At 46.9% G+C, this 21,137-nt stretch overlaps 1 protein-coding gene across 2 annotated transcripts in view; it reads left to right on the top strand.

Annotated features, from left to right (window-relative positions):
• The window catches only part of LOC119955461 (rab-like protein 6), a 143,434-nt gene that overhangs the window by 37,075 nt on the left and 85,222 nt on the right, over positions 1-21,137 (top strand). For both annotated transcript variants that reach the window (XM_038781656.1, XM_038781657.1), the window contains exons 4-6: positions 5,657-5,709; positions 14,895-14,986; positions 15,584-15,724. In XM_038781656.1, coding sequence (XP_038637584.1) covers positions 5,657-5,709; positions 14,895-14,986; positions 15,584-15,724 — 286 coding nt within the window. The remainder of the gene's footprint in view (positions 1-5,656; positions 5,710-14,894; positions 14,987-15,583; positions 15,725-21,137) is intronic.

Genomic DNA, 21,137 nt, shown 5'->3' on the forward strand with positions numbered 1-21,137 from the left:
CATCTGTTTGCCTATTTTGAAACTAATTCCAGCTTGCTTTGGCATGTTTTACTCTGTCTAACACACACGCACTGCCTACCTTCTGAGTGTTCCAAGGGGTGATGTAGAGAGCATTACTCTGTATCTAACCCGTGCTGTACCTGTCCTGGAGTGTTTGATGGGGTTAGTATAGAGGGAGCTTTACTCGATATCCAACTTGTGCTGTACCTGTCCTGGAGTGTTTAATGGGGACAGTGTAGACGGAGCTTTACTCTGTATCTAACCCCATGCTGTACCTGTCCTGGGAGTGTTTGTTGGGGACAGTGTAGAGGGAGCTTTACTCTGTCCCCAACAACAGAGGGCAGCAGAGCAGAGCTACTGATCAGCTGTTCTGGGGGAATTTGCATACGTGCAGTGAGGTCAGCCTAAGTTGAAGGTGGTTTGTGGAGGGGCTGTTGGCAAGTGACAGTTAAACCCGAAACACTTTGTGAGTGTTTCCCACCCTACCTCCTCCTCTAACCAACCCCCCCACCCCACGGTGGTTGGGAAGCGGGAGCAGGGGCCTGTCGTGAAGGTGAGTGAGTGCCTTTAAATTTGCTTACCTTTCAGCGGGATCAGGGTTTGAGATAATATCAGGTAAGCTCTTCCTTTCTTTTTCTTTTTCTTGTTTTTTTTTAATCTAGAGGGGATGTCAGGGAAGGCAGTACAATGCTCCTCCTGCAGAATGTTTGAGGTGAGGGACGCCGTCAGTGTCCCTGCTGATTTCATCTGTGGGAAGTGCACCCAACTCCAGCTCCTCAAAAACCGTGTTAGGGACCTGGAGCTTGAGCTGGATGAACTTCGGATCATTCGGGAGGCAGAGGGGGTCATAGATAGGAGCTTCAGGGAAGTAGTTACACCAAAGACTGGAGATAGATGGGTAACTGTAAGAGGGACTGGGAAGAAGCAGTCAGTGCAGGGACCCCCTGCGGTCGTTCCCCTGAGTAACAAGTATACCGTTTTGGATACTTGTGGGGGGGGGGACTTACCAGGGGTAAGCCATGGGGTACGGGCCTCTGGCACGGAGTCTGTCCCTGTTGCTCAGAAGGGAAGGGGGGAAAGGAGTAGAACATTAGTAATTGGGGACTCAATAGTCAGGGGCACAGATAGGAGATTTTGTGGGAGCGAGAGAGACTCACGTTTGGTATGTTGCCTCCCAGGTGCAAGGGTACGTGATGTCTCGGATCGTGTTTTCCGGGTCCTTAAGGGGGAGGGGGAGCAGCCCCAAGTCGTAGTCCACATTGGCACTAACGACATAGGTAGGAAAGGGGACAAGGATGTCAGGCAGGCCTTTAGGGAGCTAGGATGGAAGCTCAGAGCGAGAACAAACAGAGTTGTTATCTCTGGGTTGTTGCCCGTGCCACGTGATAGTGAGATGAGGAATAGGGAGAGAGAGCAATTAAACACGTGGCTACAGGGATGGTGCAGGCGGGAGGGATTCAGATTTCTGGATAACTGGGGCTCTTTCTGGGGAAGGTGGGACCTCTATAGACAGGATGGTCTACATCTGAACCTGAGGGGCACCAATATCCTGGGGGGGAGATTTGTTAGTACTCTTTGGGGGGGTTTAAACTAATTCAGCAGGGGCATGGGAACCTGGATTGTAGTTTTGGGGTGCGAGAGATTGAGAGTAGAGAGGTCAGGAGCACAGTTTTGACTTCGCAGGAGGGCGGCAGTGTTCAGGTCTGTGGTTTGAAGTGTGTCTATTTCAATGCCAGGAGTATACGAAATAAGGTAGGGGAACTGGCAGCATGGGTTGGTACCTGGGACTTCGATGTTGTGGCCATTTCAGAGACATGGATAGAGCAGGGACAGGAATGGTTGTTGCAGGTTCCGGGGTTTAGGTGCCTTAGTAAGGTCAGAGAAGGGGGCAAAAGAGGGGGAGGTGTGGCGCTGCTAGTCAAGGACAGTATTACGGTGGTAGAAAGGATACAAGATGGGGACTCTTCTTCCGAGGTAGTATGGGCTGAGGTTAGAAACAGGAAAGGAGAGGTCACCCTGTTGGGAGTTTTCTATAGGCCACCTAATAGTTCTAGAGATGTAGAGGAAAGGATGGCGAAGATGATTCTGGAAAAGAGCGAAAGTAACAGGGTAGTTGTTATGGGAGACTTTAACTTTCCTAATATTGACTGGAAAAGATATAGTTCGAGTACATTGGATGGGTCGTTCTTTGTACAATGTGTGCAGGAGGGTTTTCTGACACAATATGTTGACAGGCCAACAAGAGGTGAGGCCACTTTGGATTTGGTTTTGGGTAATGAACCAGGACAGGTATTAGATCTGGAGGTAGGTGAACACTTTGGAGACAGTGACCACAATTCGGTGACCTTTACGTTAGTGATGGAAAGGGATAAGTATACCCCGCAGAGCAAGAGTTATAGCTGGGGGAAGGGCAATTATGATGCCATTAGACATGACTTAGGATGTGTTGGTTGGAGAAGTAGGCTGCAAGGGTTGGGCACACTGGATATGTGGAGCTTGTTCAAGGAACAGCTATTGCATGTTCTTGATAAGTACGTACCAGTCAGGCAGGGAGGAAGGGGTCGAGCGAGGGAACCGTGGTTTACAAAAGAAGTGGAATCTCTTGTTAAGAGGAAGAAGGAGGCCTATGTGAAGATGAGGCGTGAAGTTTCAGTTGGGGCGCTTGATAGTTACAAGGAAGCGAGGAAGGATCTAAAGAGAGAGCTGAGACGAGCAAGGAGGGGACATGAGAAGTCTTTGGCAGGTAGGATCAAGGAAAACCCAAAAGCTTTCTATAGGTATGTCAGGAATAAAAGAATGACTAGGGTAAGAGTAGGGCCAGTCAAGGACAGTGGTGGGAAGTTGTGTGTGGAGGCTGAGGAGATAAGCGAGATACTAAATGAATACTTTTCGTCAGTATTCACTCAAGAAAAAGATAATATTGTGGAGGAGAATGCTGAGACCCAGGCTATTAGAATAGATGGCATTGAGGTGCATAGGGAAGAAGTGTTGGCAATTCTGGACAAGGTGAAAATAGATAAGTCCCCGGGGCCGGATGGGATTTATCCTAGGATTCTCTGGGAAGCCAGGGAAGAGATTGCTGAGCCTTTGGCTTTGATTTTTAGGTCATCATTGGCTACAGGAATAGTGCCAGAGGACTGGAGGATAGCAAATGTGGTCCCTTTGTTCAAGAAGGGGAGTAGAGATAACCCCGGTAACTATAGGCCGGTGAGCCTAACGTCTGTGGTGGGTAAAGTCTTGGAGAGGATTATAAAAGATACGATTTATAATCATCTAGATAGGAATAATATGATTAGGGATAGTCAGCATGGTTTTGTGAAGGGTAGGTCATGCCTCACAAACCTTATCGAGTTCTTTGAGAAGGTGACTGAACAGGTAGACGAGGGTAGAGCAGTTGATGTGGTGTATATGGATTTCAGTAAAGCGTTTGATAAGGTTCCCCACGGTCGGCTATTGCAGAAAATACGGAGGCTGGGGATTGAGGGTGATTTAGAGATGTGGATCAGAAATTGGCTAGTTGAAAGAAGACAGAGAGTGGTAGTTGATGGGAAATGTTCAGAATGGAGTTCAGTTACGAGTGGCGTACCACAAGGATCTGTTCTGGGGCCGTTGCTGTTTGTCATTTTTATAAATGACCTAGAGGAGGGCGCAGAAGGATGGGTGAGTAAATTTGCAGACGACACTAAAGTCGGTGGAGTTGTAGACAGTGCGGAAGGATGTTGCAGGTTACAGAGGGACATAGATAAGCTGCAGAGCTGGGCTGAGAGGTGGCAAATGGAGTTTAATGTGGAGAAGTGTGAGGTGATTCACTTTGGAAAGAATAACAGGAATGCGGAATATTTGGCTAATGGTAAAATTCTTGGTAGTGTGGATGAGCAGAGGGATCTCGGTGTCCATGTACATAGATCCCTGAAAGTTGCCACCCAGGTTGATAGGGTTGTGAAGAAGGCCTATGGTGTGTTGGCCTTTATTGGTAGAGGGATTGAGTTCCGGAGCCATGAGGTCATGATGCAGCTGTACCAAACTCTGGTACGGCCGCATTTGGAGTATTGCGTACAGTTCTGGTCGCCTCATTATAGGAAGGACGTGGAAGCTTTGGAACGGGTGCAGAGGAGATTTACCAGGATGTTGCCTGGTATGGAGGGAAAATCTTATGAGGAAAGGCTGATGGACTTGAGGTTGTTTTCGTTAGAGAGAAGAAGGTTGAGAGGTGACTTAATAGAGGCATACAAAATGATCAGAGGGTTAGATAGGGTGGACAGCGAGAGCCTTCTCCCGCGGATGGAGGTGGCTAGCACGAGGGGACATAGCCTTAAATTGAGGGGTAATAGATATAGCACAGAGGTCAGAGGTGGGTTTTTTACGCAAAGAGTGGTGAGGCCGTGGAATGCCCTACCTGCAACAGTAGTGAACTCGCCAACATTGAGGGCATTTAAAAATTTATTGGATAAGCATATGGATGATAAGGGCATAGTGTAGGTTAGATGGCCTTTAGTTTTTTTTTTCCATGTCGGTGCAACATCGAGGGCCGAAGGGCCTGTACTGCGCTGTATCGTTCTATGTTCTATGTAACTAGCCCCGTGCTGTACCTGTCCTGGGAGTGTTTGATGCGGACAGTGTAGTGGGAGCTTTACTCTGTAACTAGCCCCGTGCTGTACCTGTCCTGGGAGTGTTTGATGGGGACAGTGTAGAGGGAGCTTTACTCTGTATCTAACCCCGTGCTGTACCTGTCCTGGGAGTGTTTGATGGGGACAGTGTAGAGGGAGCTTTACTCTGTATCTAACCCCATGCTGTTTCTGTCCTGGGAGTGTTTGATGGGGACAGTGTAGAGGGAGCTTTACTGTATCTAACCCCATGCTGTCCCTGTCCTGGGAGTGTTTGATGGGGCAGTGTAGAGGGAGCTTTACTCTGTATCTAACCCCATGCTGTACCTGTCCTGGGAGTGTTTGATGGGGGCAGTGTAGAGGGAGATTGAATTTGTATTAAGATGTTTAATGTTCCATCACTATGATCTGTTAGAAATTGTCAAGAAACCCAAAAACATGTAATATTGACATCTATTAATGGTATAATTAAAGTATATTAGTGTAATAGAAGAATGGCCAGCACGGTAGCATAGTGGTTAGCACAATTGCTTCACAGCTCCAGGATCCCAGGTTCGATTCCCGGCTTGGGTCACTGTCTGTGCGGAGTTTGCACGTTCTCCCCGTGTCTGCGTGGGTTTTCTCCAGGTGCTCCGGTTTCCTCCCACAGTCCAAAGATGTGCAGGTTAGGTGGATTGGCCATGATAAATTGCCCTGAGTGTTGGGTGGGGTTACTGGGTTATGGGGATAGGGTGGAGGTATGGGCTTGGGTAGGGTGATCTTTCCAAGAGCCAGTGTAGACTCGATGGGCCCAGTGGCCTGCTTCTGCACTGTAAATTCTATGAAATCTATGTAATGGAAAGAGAAGTGGAATAGAACACAGCAGCAGGTAGTTGTAGCACACACTGCTGGCTTAGGTCTGTAATTATTTTGGAACTGAAAATGTCAAGTTCTGTGATGTTCCTTCACTCCCTTCCCTGGTACTGAAATGGGATACAGACGGGCCCAATACTGGGCTTCTGAGAAGAAAATTGTTACTTGAAAACCATTAACCAGTTGTTGCCTTTGTTTAGGTAAAAGTCGGAAAAAAGGAGATGGCTTGAAACTGGAGAATGACCCACAAGAGGTACAGTGGATATAATCAGAACTGGAGCAGCTTGTGCTCCTGATAGTGATGTATTAGATATTTTGTGCAGACACTGGCTCTAATATATTTACAAGCATTAGCTCCACATCCATTCCTGTCCACTAAACCTTACTTCTGGTTGCCATATTTGTGTCACATTTACCCAATTCATATTTCTAATCAAAACCATTCATGTAAATATGTTGCACTGTAATTACACCCTCCTATCATTAGTAGCATCACAGCAGCTCATTTTCACATCTTTCAGCTCCTCGCCCTACTTTATAGAGAATCTCTAATAATCTTCATTTTATTATTGTCACAAGTAGGCTTACATTAACACTGCCGTGAAATTACTGTGACAATCCCCTAGTCGCCACACTTTGGCGCCTGTTCGGGTACACTGAAGGAGAATTCAGAATGTCCAGTTCACCTAAGAAGCACGTCTTTCGGGATTTGTGGGTGGAAACCAGAGCACCCGGAGGAAGCCCACGCAGACACACAGAGAACGTGTAGACCCCGCACAGACAGTGACCCAAGCTGGGAATGGAACCTGGAACCTTCAGGAAGACCTTAATCGCAGAAAGAATGATTAACCGTTGAATCGACTACAGTGGTGACAAAATCCTGCAAACATTTCACACAATTGGAAGTTGGTCAATTTGGCGGGATGGACTGAATAACCTTTCTCATCCCGAATTATCTTGAACACTATCTATTGGTCAGTTCTTCTGACATCAGTTCTCATCAATGCTGTTCCAGTAAACAGTGCTCTGAATTGGCCTTAACCATTGTGAGCTTTGATCTGTTTCCATGTGGTCTGAAGTTCACTGCATGGGGTAGAATTGAAGATATGGGGCTGAATTGAAGATCAGCAGGAGGCTGATTGAAGTCTCCAATCAACTTCATACTGACCCCCTATCTCTGGATCTGTAATGATTTGATTACCCGCAAATGCTCGCATTCCAAGCATTGTCTGGCATCTCTGACTTTGTCTATATAAATGTTTCTGGAACATATCTCTCCATTCACCCGAGGAAGGAGCAGCGCTCCGAAAGCTCGTGTTTGAAACAAACCTGTTGGACTTTAACCTGGTGTTGTAAGACTTCTTACTAGGAAAAACAAAGACATGGTTATTACAATTCGACAAACAATATCATGCATCCATTGATTTGCTGAACATCAGTCAATGCTGGGCTTTAACCCATGGATACCTGGCTCCAGGTTCCATCACCTTCCATTATCTGGAGAACAAACTTGTGTTGCACCATTTCAGTTTGCTTTGAAGTTGAGAACTTATTTGCACCTTGTTTCCCGTTGGCTGTCATTGAAGCATTAACATTAAAGTGGGTTATTCATGAAGGCCTTCTCAACCTTGCCCTGGCCTGAGGTGTGGTGATCCTCATGTCAAATCACCACCAGTCAGCTCTCCTCCTCAAAGAGAAAAGCAGCCTATGGATCATAACTCATGAATGATCAGGACCTCAAGTCCACCTACGCACCTTGGCTTCATATCCTTTGCTACCCTAACCCAACAGAAATCTCGTAGTTACTACAAATTCAGCTGGCACCCCAGAGGGTTTTTTTTGAAGGGGTGTTCAGATTGCCACTACCAACGTGTGAAGAAGTGGTTCCTAACAACATCCCTGAATGAACTAGCTTTTTCTTAAGGTTTACATAGAACAGTACAGCACAGAACAGGCCCTTCGGTCCTCGATGTTGTGCCGAGCAATGATCACCCTACTCAAACCCACGTATCCACCCTATACCAGTAACCCAACAATCCCCCCCCCCAACCTTACTTTTTAGGACACTACGGGCAATTTAGCCTGGCCAATCCACCTAACCCGCACATCTTTGGACTGTGGGAGGAAACCGGAGCACCCGGAGGAAACCCACGCACACACGGGGAGGACGTGCAGACTCCGCACAGACAGTGACCCAGCCGGGAACTCAACCTGGGACCCTGGAGCTGTGAAGCATTTATGCTAACCACCATGCTACCATGCTGCCCTTGTACCTGGTCCTGGATGCTACCACCAGGGGAAATACTTTCTACTTTATCAGGGGCTGGTTTAGCTCACTGAGCTAAATCGCTGGCTTTTAAAACAGGCCAGCAGCACGGTTCGATTCCCGTACTAGCCTCCCCGGACAGGCGCCGGAATGTGGCGACTAGGGGCTTTTCACAGTAACTTCATTGAAGTCTACTCGTGACAATAAGCGATTTTCATTTCATCCTTTATTCAGAAACACCTAGTCTTATTTGATGCAATTTATCCTCATAATTGAACACTTTTAACCCCATAATAATAATAATCTTTATTGTCACAAGTAGGCTTACATTAAGACTGCAATGAAGTCACTGTGAAAGTCCCCTAGTCGCTACAGTCCGGCCCCTGTTCGGGAACACAGAGGGAGAATTCAGAATGTCCAAATTACCGAACTAGCACGTCTTTTGTGACCTGTGGGGGGGAAACCGGAGCTCCTGGAGGAAACCCACGCAGACACAGGGAGAACGTGAAGACCCCGCACAGACAGTGACCCAAGCCGGGAATGGAACCTGGAACCTTGGAGCTGTGAAGCAACAGTGCTAACCACTGTGCTTGTTCTGCTCCAGCTCCCCCAAGGCCACTAAATCCTTCCCAAGCTGTTCTACCTAGGATGGAATACAATTTCTCCAGATGGGCTTCCGGTGGTGGCCGGAGTGAATGGTCGCACATTTAGCAGCTCTCGCCTCTCGTGGTCTTTTAATGGCTTTTAAGCTGGATGTTCGCAGGAATTTCTCAACATAAGTTGATAAAAGTGAGAGCAGCAGGAGGCAACCCCCAATTTATGGTACAAAATATAGTCCCCAAACAATAGTCGGAAAATAAGAAATCAAAAGATGGATGGAAACAAAACTCAGAAAACAGCGGGTTCAGTGACAACGAGGCAAAGTTTGGCCGCGTCTGCCCAATGGACCAGTTGGTCAAATACTTGGATGGGAAGTTCGCCCAGCGTCGCAAGGAGTGTACTGAGGACCTGATCCAGGCGGTGGCCTTGATTAAAGGGGGTGGTTGGCCGGGTGGAGGGGAAGTGAAGACTCCGGGTCAGGAGATCCAAAAGCTGAGGAGCAGGCGACGGAACGAGAGGAGTCCACAGCGATGGCAATAGAAATTGGCATTCTACAGGAGCGGCAGAAGCGGCTGTTGGAGAAGGTGGAAGACCTGGAGAATCGTTCTCGCAGGTAGAATATCTGGATCGTCGGTCTGCCAGAGGGAAAGAAAGGATCAGATGTCGATGCGTATGTGAGGAATATGCTGGAGAAGCTGATGGGGCATAGTTCGTTCCCCAAGCCGTTGGAGGTGGACCGAGCCCTTTTGCGTAAGCCCCAGGGTCGTGAACCCCCGAGGGCAATTGCTGTACGGCTGCATCGGTTCCTGGATAAGGAACTTATTATGAAGTGGGCTAGGCAGACGAAACAGTGCATCTGAGAAGAGTCAAAGATCTGGGTGTATCAGGATTGGGGAGCAGAGATTGCAAAGAGGAGGATGAGTTTTAATAAAGTCAAGGCAGCCCTGTATGCGAAAGACAAAATTTGGACTGCTCTACCAGGCCTGTCTCTGGGTGACCTACGGGAACCAGGAGCTATACTTTGGCTTGCCGGAAGAGGTGACAGTTTTGTGCAGTTCTTTCTCTGTCTGGAAAAATCTCAACCTATCAGCTCTGGAATTTGAGTTGCGACTTTCGGACGAGAAGGGTTTTTTCTGTTTGATTTGATTTGGATTTGTTATATGTGCCGAATTGCAGTGAAACGGTCTTTGAGTTGCGATGCTTTTTTTTCTCTTCTGTTAGAAAAAAGATGGTTGAGTTTCTGCATGCATAATTTTTTTCCTATCCAGTTTGATGTCTCTTCTATTGTTTTTGGTTCTGTTTGAAGGTGATGGGATAGATAAGACTCTGTTAAGGAAGGGGGGTCTGCTCCTGAGGGGATTGTTTGTTTGCTTTCTGTGTTTTGATGTCATTGTGTTGATAACTTATGTTAAAGTAGGGGAGGAGATTCGGCAAGTGGTAGAATGCCGGGCTGGAGGGGGGGGGGGGGGGGGGGCTGCTAGGCTAGCTGGATAGCTAGTTAATGGGAGCAAAGTGACAAAATGTCATGGCTAATCGACAAGGGAGGGGGGCGAGAGAGCCCCCCCGTTAAAAGACTGTTAAAAGCGGATGTGGCCATGCTGCAGGAGACGCACTTGAAGCTGGGAGACCAATTCTCCCTTAAACTTTACCCCTCTCACCTTGAAATCGTGACCGCTTGTAATTGACACCCCCACTCTTGGAAAAGCTTGTTGCTATCCACCCTGTCCATACCTCTTATAATTTTGTAGACCTCAATCAGGTCCCCCCCTCAACCTCCGTTTTTCCAACGAGAACAATCCTAATCTACTCAACCTTTATTCATAGCTAACACCCTCCATACCAGGCAACATCCTGGTGAACCTCCTCTGTACCCTCTCTAAAGCATCCACATCCTTCTGGTAATGTGGCGACCAGAACTGCACGCAGTATTCCAAATGTGACCTTCCCTGCACAAAACCATGCTGACTATCACTGATAAGTTTATTTTCTTCCAAATGTGAATAGATCCTATCCCTCAGAATATTCTCCAACAGTTTGCCTACCACTGACATCAAGCTCACAGGTCTATAATTCCCTGGATTATCCCTGCTACCCTTCTTAAACAAAGGGACAACATTAGCAATTCTCCAGATTGAAGAAGGGATGGGTCGGACAGGTGTTTCATTCAGGACTGAACTTTAAAACAAGGGGAGTGGCCATCCTGATTAACAAGAGGGTGGCATTTGAGGTGGGGAGGATAGAGGTAGACCCGGGGGGTTAGAGTTATTGTAGTCAGTGGGAAGCTGGAGGGAATGGCAGTAAATATGCTGGTAAATATATACGCCCCAAACTGGATGATGTCGCGTTTGTTAGGAATCGCACCAACTGGTTATGGGAGGTGATTTCAACATGGTCCTGGATCCGAAACTGGATTGGTCGAGTTCTAGGTCAGGGAAAGTACCAGCAATGGCGAAGGAATTGCAGGTGTTCATGGAGCGCATGGGAGAGGGAGTGCATGGGAACGGTGGATCCGTGGAGATTTGGGAGGCCAAGGAGCAAGGAATATTCATTTCACTCCCATGTGCACAAGGTATATTCCAGGATAGATTTCTTTGTACTGGATAAAACACTGTTAGCGGGGATGGAGGACACGGAGCACTCAGCATTTGTGGTGTCAGACCATGCGCCATATTGGATAGACTTACGTTCAAGCACGGGGAAGTCTCAGTGCCCACAGTGGAGATTAGATGCTGGGGTGCTAGTGGATGATAAGATCTGTGAGGGAGGTCATCCGGGGGTACATAAAAAAACAATGATACGGGAGAGACCGCGGCGGGAGTGGTTTGGGAGGCATTGAAGGCAGTTATCAGAGGGGAATTTATTTTGCTTCAAGCCCATAGGGAGAAAACTGAGCGGGCGGAGCTGGACAGATTGATAGGAGAAATCTTACAGGTGGACAGGAGGTATGCGGAGTCTCCGAATGATAAGCTCCTGAGGGAGACTCCAAATGGAATTTGGGCTCCTTTCCATAGGAAAGGCGGAGGGACAGCTGAGGAGGGCAAAAGGGACAATATATGAACATGGGGAGAAAGCTAGCAGGATGGTGGCACATCAGCTGAGGAAGCAGGAGACGGCGAGAGAAATAGAGAAAATCAAGGATATGAGGGGGAAGGTAGTGATAGACCTGGGGGCGGTTAATGACGTGTTCCGTGAATTTTACAGTCGGTTATATGTGTCGGAATCCCCAGCCTGGGAGGAGGGTATGAATCAATTTCTAAAGAGGCTGGAGTTCCCAAAGGTAGATGAGGAGCTGGTGGAAGACCTGGGGGGCCCAATTTGGCTCGGGGAGGTGACAGATGGGTTGGGGACGATGCAATCGGGGAAGGCCTCGCGACCTGACGGATTCCCAGTGGAATTCTATAAACAGTTCTCTGGGCTACTGGGGCCACCCCTGGTTCAAGGCTTTTAATGAGTTTCAGGAGGTGGGAGTACTCTCCCCAATGCTATCACAGGCATCAATTTCTCTCATCCTGAAGCGAGATAAGGACCCGGAGAACTGTGGATTGTACAGGCCAATTTCCCTACTTAAATGAAATGAAATGAAAATTGCTTATTGTCACAAGTAGGCTTCAAATGAAGTTACTGTGAAAAGCCCCTAGTCGCCACATTCCGGCGCCTGTTCGGAGAGGCTGGTACTGGAATCGAATCGTGCTGCTGGCCTGCCTTGGTTTGCTTTAAAAGCCAGCGATTTAGCCCAGTGTGCTAAACCAGCCCCTACTGAACATTGATGCTAAATTGCTGGCAAAGATCTTGGCCACTCGAATAGAGGATTGCGTCCCGGACATAATTGGGGAAGATCAGACGGGATTTGTGAAGGGCAGGCACCTGACATCCAATATTAGACGGCTTCTTAATGTTATAATGATACCAGCGGAGGAGCGCGATGTTGAGGTGGACGGGGAGAAGGCTTTCGCCCGGGTGGAGTGGAAGTATCTATGGGACAATTTGGGTAGGTTGGGTTCGGACAGGGATTTGTGGATTGGGTCCGACTGTTATATCAGACGCCGATGGAAAATGTAAGAACCAACCGAGTCTGGTCAGAGTATTTTAGTCTCTGCAGGGGGACAAGGCAGGGATGTCCACTCTCCCCATTACTGTTTGCCCTTGCCATAGAGCCCTTGGCAAATGGCCCTTAGATCATCAAATGCCTGGTGGGGGATAATGAGGGGGGGGGGGGGAACTGGAGCACAGAGCCTCTCTCTACGTGGACGATTTGCTGCTCTATGTTGCAGACCCGGTGGGGGTTGGGGGGGATGGCCAAAATCATGGAGATACTGAAGAATTTGGGCGACTTTCAGGTTACAAGTTAAATATGGGAAAGAGCGAGATGTTCATGATCCAGGCACGGGGGCAGGAAAATAGACTGAGGGAATTGCCGTTCAGAGTCATTGAGAGGTGTTATCTAGGGATTCAAGTGGCTAAGGATTGGGGGCAGCTTTGTAAATTACATCTGGGCAAAGCGGTGGATTAAATGAAAAGGGATTTTTGCAAATGGGACATGCTCCCACTGATACTGGCGGGGAGGGTCCAGACGGTAAAGATGATGGTCCTTCCGAGACTGCTCTTCTTTTTTCAATGTCTTCCAATTTTTATCCCAAAGGCTTTTTTCAGGAAAATGAATGCGCCGATATCTGGTTTTGCATGGGCGGGAAAAACCCCGAGAGTACATATAGAACATACAGTGCAGAAGGAGGCCATTCGGCCCATCGAGTCTGCACCGACCCACTTAAGCCTCACTTCCACCCTATCCCCGTAACCCAATAACCCCTCCTATCCTTTTTGAACATTAAGGGCAATTTATCATGGCCAATCCACCTAACCTGCACGTCTTTGGACTGTGGGAGGAAACAGGAGCACCCGGAGGAAACCCACGCAAACACGGGAGAATGTGCAAACTCCACAGAGACAGGGACCCAGCGGGGAATCGAACCTGGGACCCTGGTGCTGTGAAGCTACAGTGCTATCCACGTGTGCTACCGTGCTGCCCTGTAAAGAAGGCACTCATGGAGAGGGGGGCTTGGCCCTCCCGAGCTTTATTAACTGTTACTGGGCGGCCAACATATCGATGGTCCGGAAGTGGGTAGTGGGGGAGGAGTCGGTGTTGGAGCGAGTAGAAGCGGCATCCTGTAAGGGGACGAGTTTGGAGGCCTCACTGACGGTGCCCCTGCTGTTTTCGCCGGCTCGGTAGTCTACGAGCCCTGTGGTGGTGGCAGCCCTTAGGGTGTGGGGGCAATGGAAGCAGCACATGAGATTGGTGTAGTCACCAATTTGTAACAATCAGCGGTTTGCCCTGGGGGCGCTGAATGGGGGCTATAGCGGATGGCGGCGGGCAGGGATTGAGAGATTTGGGGACCTATTCATTCAGGGGGGTTCCCTACCTTGGACACATTAGAGGAGGAGTTTGAGTTGTCAGGCGGCGACGGGTTTCGGTACCTACAGATACAGGATTTTGTCCGGAGGCAGGTTCCTGGCTTCCCTCGCCTCCTCCTGAGGGGGTTACAAGATAAGGTGATGTCAAAAACAGAGGTTGGAGAGGGGAGGGTTTTGGAGATGTACAAGGAGCTGATGGAGCGTGAAGAGGCCCCTATCAGGGAGGTGAAGAGGAAATGGGAGGAGGAGCTGGGTGGGGAGTTAGAATTCGAGCTGTGGGAAAAAGCCCTGAAGAGAGTCAATTCATCCTCGTCCTGTGCCAGACTTAGCTTGATTCAGTTCAAGGTGGTCAACAGGGCCCACATGACGGTAGCTCGGATGAGCAGGTTCTTTGACGAGAGGGAGGACAGATGTGGGTGGTGTGGGGGTAGCCCGGCAAACCACGTGCATATGTTTTGGACTTGTCCGCAATTGTGGGAATTCTGGCAGAGATTTGCGGACGTTATGTCAGAGGTCCTGGAAGGAAGGGTAACTCCGAGTCCAGAATTGGCAATATTAGGGGTATCGGAGGATCGAGGGGCGGGAGAAAGGCCGATGTTCTGGCCTTCTCCTCCCTGGTGGCCCGGAGATGGATTTTGCTGAGATGGAGGGACTCGGAGCCTCCGAAGTCAGGAGTGTGGATCAGCGATATGGCAGGGTTTCCCGGTCTGGAGAAAATTAAATTTGCTTTGAGAGGATCTATTCAAGAGTTTGCCCTGAGATGGCTGCCGTTCATAGACTACTTCAAGGAGAACTGAACGTCAGCAATAAGGGGGGGGGGGAGGTGAAAAAGGGGGAGGGAGGAAAATAGGAGGCGTGGCAACGGGATAGAGAATATAGTTTACGGGTAGCTGGGGAATGGAGCGTGGGAGTAGGGGGCGTTGTTCTGTAGGTTGTTTCTTTTCTTTCTTTGCGTGTGTCAGCCCCTGTGGGTGTTTTCAGGGATGTAAATGTGTTAAACAGTGAAAATTACAAATGCCTCAATAAAATATTTTCTAAAAAAAAACAGTTACTCCAGATAGATTCTAATTGATGTTTTGTTTTGAGTTCAGTGTGCTGTGTAAATGTATTTACTAATTTGTTTCTAAAATGTTCTAATCCGCTCTATTAAATGCTGTTGTTAGTCAGATGCAGAGTTGGCTCTGGATGCACAATTCCTCGATGTCTACAAGAACTGTAATGGCGTTATCATGATGTTTGACATCACCAAACAGTGGTCAGTCTATTTCAATATTCACTACAGCTCTCCATTGTATGTGATTTGTGAATGTAGAAATCGCTGCTTCAGTGGTGACCCTCACTGATGTGTTGCTGTATGGCGCCTTGCTGTAGAATTGAACAGCAAGTCAAGAAACAAGACCATGACTATGAGCACACTGAGGATGTACCCCTCGCTCCCTGCAGCCCACCTCGCTCTCCCACGAGCCCTCACCCCCCCCACAAACCCTCACCTCCACCCCCCCATCTCACGTGTGCAGTCCACCAGGCTAAAGGTAACTGGGAGATGCAGATCTGAACACTCCTGAAGCAGGGCTGTGCTTTTCTAGTTCCACTTCCGTGTATGCCAGAATGTCTGATGACTGCATTTTGTTCATTTTATGTTTGCTGACGTTGGTTTAGTGTGTCTTAATGTGTAGACGGTCCACTGCTGCATCTAAAGGATTAATATTTCATCCTGTTTAGTTTGAATGTTTTTTCCTTGTTGCTGCATTGGTTCATCTGTTTAGTTTGATAATGATAATAATATGTAGAGGGACGAGTTCATTCAGGAGGCAGAAGGTGCATTGATTAATACCCGCCCTTGTTCCTGCAGGACATTCAGTTACATCATGAAGGAGCTTCCAAAAGTACCAGATCACATTCCAGTCTGTGTGCTTGGGAACCACCGCGATATGGGAGAGCATCGAGTTATCCTGCCTGATGATGTCAGGGATTTCATAAAGAGCAGCAACAGGTAAGGCAGAAATCGATGTGAAGCTAAAGGTGGCATGGTGACGCAGTCGTTAGCACCGCTGCCTCACGGCGCCAAGGTCCCAGGTTCGATCCCGGCCCCGGGTCACTGTCCGTGTGGAGTTTGCACATTCTACCCGTGTCTGCGTGGGTTTTGCCCCCACAACCCAAAGACGTGCAGGGTAGGTGGATTGGCCAGGCTAAATTGCCCCTTAATTGGAAAAAATAATTGGGTACTTTAAATTTTTTTTTTAAAATTGACATGCAGCAGCATTCCCACCTGCATTAGCGCAGTCTCACTTGGAGCGAAATGTGGGTATCTGGATAAAATGTTGATCAACAAACAAAAAGCAATGTTCCTCATACGACAAGTTCTTCATTCCAGAGATCATTCTTGTGAACATCCTCTGGGGTCTGACCAGGGCCTTATATAGCCTCAGAAGTACATCCCTGGTCTTGTATTCTAGCCCTCTCGACATGAATGCTAACATTGCATTTGCCTTCTTGACTGCCGACTGAACCTGCACATTAACCTTAAGAGAATCGTGAACAAGGACTCCCAAGTCTCTTTGTGCTTCTGTTTTCCAAAGCATTTCCCCATTTAGAAAATAGTCTATGCCTAAATTCCTCCTTCCAAAGTGCATAACCTCACACTTTTCCACATTGTATTTCATTTGCCACTTCATTGCCCACTCTCCTAGTTATCCAAGTCCTTCTGCAGCCCCCTTGCTTCCTTAATACTATCTGTCCCTCTGCAGATCTTTGTATCATCTGCAAATTTAGCAACAGTGCCTTCAGTACCTTCTTCCAGATCATTAATGTATATTGTAAAATGTTGTGGTCCCAGCACAGACCCCTGAGGCACACCACTAGTCACCGGCTGCCAACCTGAAAAAGACCCCTTTATCCCCACTCTTCCTTATATCTTTTAATGTTAATTATTATGTCTTTCTCATTGGGATTAGTTTAGGACTGATACAGGGCTATGGGGAGAGAGTAGGTCAGTGGGATTAGTTTGGGGATTGATAAAGGGCTATGGGGAGAGAGTGGGCCAGTCGGATTAGTTTGCGATTGATACAGGGCTATGGGGAGAGAGCAGGTCAGTGGGATTAGTTTGGGATTGGTACACGACTATGGGGAGAGAGTGGGGCAGTGGGATTAGTTTGGGATAGGTACACTGCTATGGGGACAGAGCAGGTCAATGGGATTAGTTTGGGATTGATACAGGACTATGGGGAGACAGTGGGATTAGTTTGGGATTGATGAAGGGCTATGGAAAGAGAGCGGGCCAGTGGGATTAGTTTGGGATTGATAAAGGGGTATGGGGAGAAAGTGGGGCAGGGGGATTAATTTGGGATTGATAAAGGACTATGGAGAGAGCAGGACAGTAGGGTTAGTTTGAGATTGATACAGGGCCATGGGGAGAGTGTGGGGCATTGGGATTAGTTTGGGATGGATACAGGGTGAGAGTGGGGCATTGGGATTAGTTTGGGATTGATACAGGGCTATGGGGAGAGTGGTGCAGTGGGATTATTTTTGGATTGATACAGGGCTATGGGGAGAGAGTGGGATTAGTTTGGGATTGATACAGGGCTATGGGGTGAGAGTGGGTTTTGGGATTAGTTTGGGATGGATACAGGGTTATGGGGAGAGAGTCGAGCAGTGGGATTAGTTTGGGATTGGTACAGGGCTATGGGGAGAGAGTGGGTTTTGGGATTAGTTTGGGATAGATACAGGGTTATGGGGAGAGAGTCGGACAGTGGGATTAGTTTGGGATTGGTACACGGCTATGGGGACAGAGCAGGTCAGTGAGATTAGTTTGTGATTGAAACAGGGCTATGGGGAGAGAGTGTGACAGTGGGATTAGTTTGGTATTGATACTGGACTATGGGGTGAGAGTGGGATTTGGGATTAGTTTGGGATAGATACAGGGCTATGGAGAGAGAGCAGGTCAGTGGGATTAGTTTGGGATTGATACAGGGCTATGGAAGTTTACTGCTGGTTTTGGCATCTAAACTGAAGGAAAACATGGTGTATGAGTTGTTCTGACTTCATTCACAATGTTGAAGTTTACACATGTTGAGAATTGCAGTTTGTTGAACTAATCAGCACATTCGAAAAGATTATTGCTATGACCCCCTGGACCAGTCCGCGATCAATTCCAGCTCCACTTGACCTGGAGTCACAACACAAGTGAATGAACTAATAACTCTTAAAAATAGCCAAAGCCATTGGCCCTTGGCTGCCCAATAATTACAGTCACCAGGTTTGTGAATTAAAACACAATCACTGTCGCTGGGGCAATATCCTGGAACTCCCTCCCTAACAGCACAGTGGGTATATCTACATTTCAAGGACTGCAGCGATTCAAGAAGGCAACTCACCACCACCTTCTGAAAGGCAACTAGAGATGGGCAATTTCACAGTAACTTCATTGCAGTGTTAATGTAAGCCCACTTGTGATAATAAAGATTATTATTATTAAATGCTGGCCTAATCAGCAACGTCTACATCCTGTAAATTAATTTTTTTAAAAGGTCAGCTATTAGTTCATTCCTAAATCACCATTTTAACTTCCCTCTAAACACACACACAAGACAGACAAACACAGAGGACATGAAAGGGGTTTAAAAAAAAGCAGAAGTTAAAAGAGAAAAAAAGTCTTTGTTTACGTTGGGTGTTTCCAGAACTTTACTCCTGTTCAAACTTTGCTTTCAGTTTGAGGTTTTTACTGTAGATTTATTCAGGCCTCTGTGTTAGAATTATCTTTCCATAGCATTTGAAGCAACAATATCAAAACTTGTGCTGACCCCAAATTGGGGGATACGGCAAATTGTGTGAAGAGCTGTGATGGGTCGCAAAATGATTTAAACCGATTGGGTGGACAGGGAGTTGGCAGATACAGTTCATTATGTAAAAGAAAAAATGCTGATACATTTTGTAATAAATTATATATAAAGGAAAAATCCTTGATAGTAAGAATTTATGTGAGTGGAGGTGTGATTAGATTAAAGCTACTGTCAGGGTTTCAGGCTTCTGTTTTGAAGGAATCCACGTGGGATCTAAGTGAGCAAGTACGGTTTTGGCAGAAAAGAACAAAGCAAGTTCATGAAGGTGGTTACAACAGTAAAGCAGATGAGAGATGCTCAGAAATCAAAACTGATGGACCAAAAATATAGGTCAACGGTGAAGTGCTAAAATTGAAACCAGTGTACAGAAAAGAGAAACAAGTGAATCGCATACTCTGAGCTCTCAGAGAAGCTAATGCCTTGAGGCACATCTGGTGAAGTGGATGCAACAACAAAAACAGCTTGTATTCCCTTCAAGTGGTTAAACATCCCAAAGCACTTCACGGAGCGTTATACAACAGAATTTCAAATCAAGCCACGTAAGGAGATATTAAGGAGGCTGACCAAAGGTTTGGCCAAAACAAGAGGCTTTGAGGAAAATCTTAACATGAGGGAAATGATGTTGAGGGGATGAGAGCCATGGGGTTTAGCAACTAACAAGGATGTTAGTGATGGAGCTGTTAAAATCAGGTCTATCTATACAAGAGGCCAGAATTAAGAGGAGAGCAACTACTTTAGTGGGTTTTTTGGATGGAGAGTACAGAGATGCGGAGGGGCTAGACCTCGGAGGGATTTGTAATACAGGATGTGAATTTTAGATTTCAGGCATTACTTAACTGGGAGCCAATGCAGGTCAGCAAGACGGGGACTTGGTATGCGTTAGGTGGTGGGAAAAGTCTGGAAGACAGAGTAAAGATAGGCATTTTAAGGCGCAAGAGAATATGGCACGGCTGGACGGTATTCATTTTCAGGGAGTCTTATGGGTAAGGCAGATGCACATAAGAATGAGGAGCAGAGAATTCCGCCCCTCGAGCCGGCTCCGCTATTCAATGCAATCATGGCTGATCTCATCTTGGCCTCAGCTCCACCTTCCACACGCTCCCCATAACCCTTCATCCCACTCCTAATTCCTGTCATTCTTCTAAACTCCAGCAAGTGTAGGCCTAAACTGCTCAACCTCGCTTCATAAGATAAGCCCTTCATCCCTGGAATCAATCTGGTGAACCTTCTTCTTTGAACCGCCTCTAATACATTAACTTTCTTCCTCAAGTGAGGGGACCAAAACTGTGTGCGGTACTCCAGACAGGGTCTCACCAATGCCTCTATGGTTGCATCAGCACTTTCCTCCTTTTATACTCTATTCCATTAGCAATGAATGCCAGAAATCCATTTCTTCCTTTTTACCTGCTATACCTGCAGACTATGTTTCTGTGATTCATGCACGTGGACACCCAGATCCCTCTGCACCAAAGCAATTTGAAGTTTCACTCCATTTTTATAATTTGATATAATTAGATAATTTGCCTCTTTATTCCTCTGCAGAGAGAGAGAGGTAATGAAATTTTGTAACAGTTTGGGCCTGGTTAAACAAATCAAGGCACATCTTGTAACAGGAGGCAAAGGAATGGATGACCTCACACTTATCCACATTAAATTCCATTAAAACAATTTTTGGACCACTTACTGACATGTATTTGTATCCATTTGTGAATTTCTTATTTATTCAATGCAATTTGCTTTCCCACCTATTTTCGAGCCATTTGCAAATCCCTGCATCCAATTCATTAATATAGATTGTGAATACTTGGGTTCTGTGGCACACCAGTAGTTACAGATTGCCAACCAGAGAAAGACCCATTTGCCCCCACTCTGCTTTCTGTTGGTTAGCCATTCCTCTATCCCAGCTCATATATTACCTCCAACATCAAAGGATCTTACCTTGTGTATTAACCTTTTATGTTCAGTCATGGGTCCAGACCAAAACCCAAATTTTGGTTCAGATCCTGGACTAGAACCCAATGATTTACATTAGGTAAAACTGTGAGGAAATATCACTGTACCACAGGCGTGATAACACTGACCAGTAGACATTTTTTTATGTTTAAAAACAAACTTTAATTTGAACACAAGCTCAGTAGCACAGTGGTTTGCACAGTTGTTTCACTGCACCAGGGTCCCAGGTTTGATTCCCGGCTTGGGTCAATGTCAATGCGGAGTCTTCACATTCTCCCCGTGTCTGCGTGAGTTTCCTCCAGGTGCTCCGGTTTCCTCCTATAAGTCCCGAAAGATGTGCTGTTAGGTAATTTGGACATTCTGAATTCTCCCTATGTGTACCCGAACAGGCGCCGGAATGTGGCGACTAGAGGCTTTTCACAGTAACTTCATTGCAGTCTTAATGTAAACCTACTTGTGACAATAATAAAGATTATTATTATTAAAAAGCACATTAGCAACAATGAAATAGCTTTACAGTTAACAGTTAAAACATTGTTTCCTGAAACCTGCCTCTACATTCCAATTAAGCAAACCAATATATTTTAGACATGACTTACGGATAAGGATAACAAC

The sequence above is a fragment of the Scyliorhinus canicula genome, chromosome 21 (assembly GCF_902713615.1).
Source record: "Scyliorhinus canicula chromosome 21, sScyCan1.1, whole genome shotgun sequence".
NCBI lineage: Eukaryota > Metazoa > Chordata > Chondrichthyes > Carcharhiniformes > Scyliorhinidae > Scyliorhinus > Scyliorhinus canicula.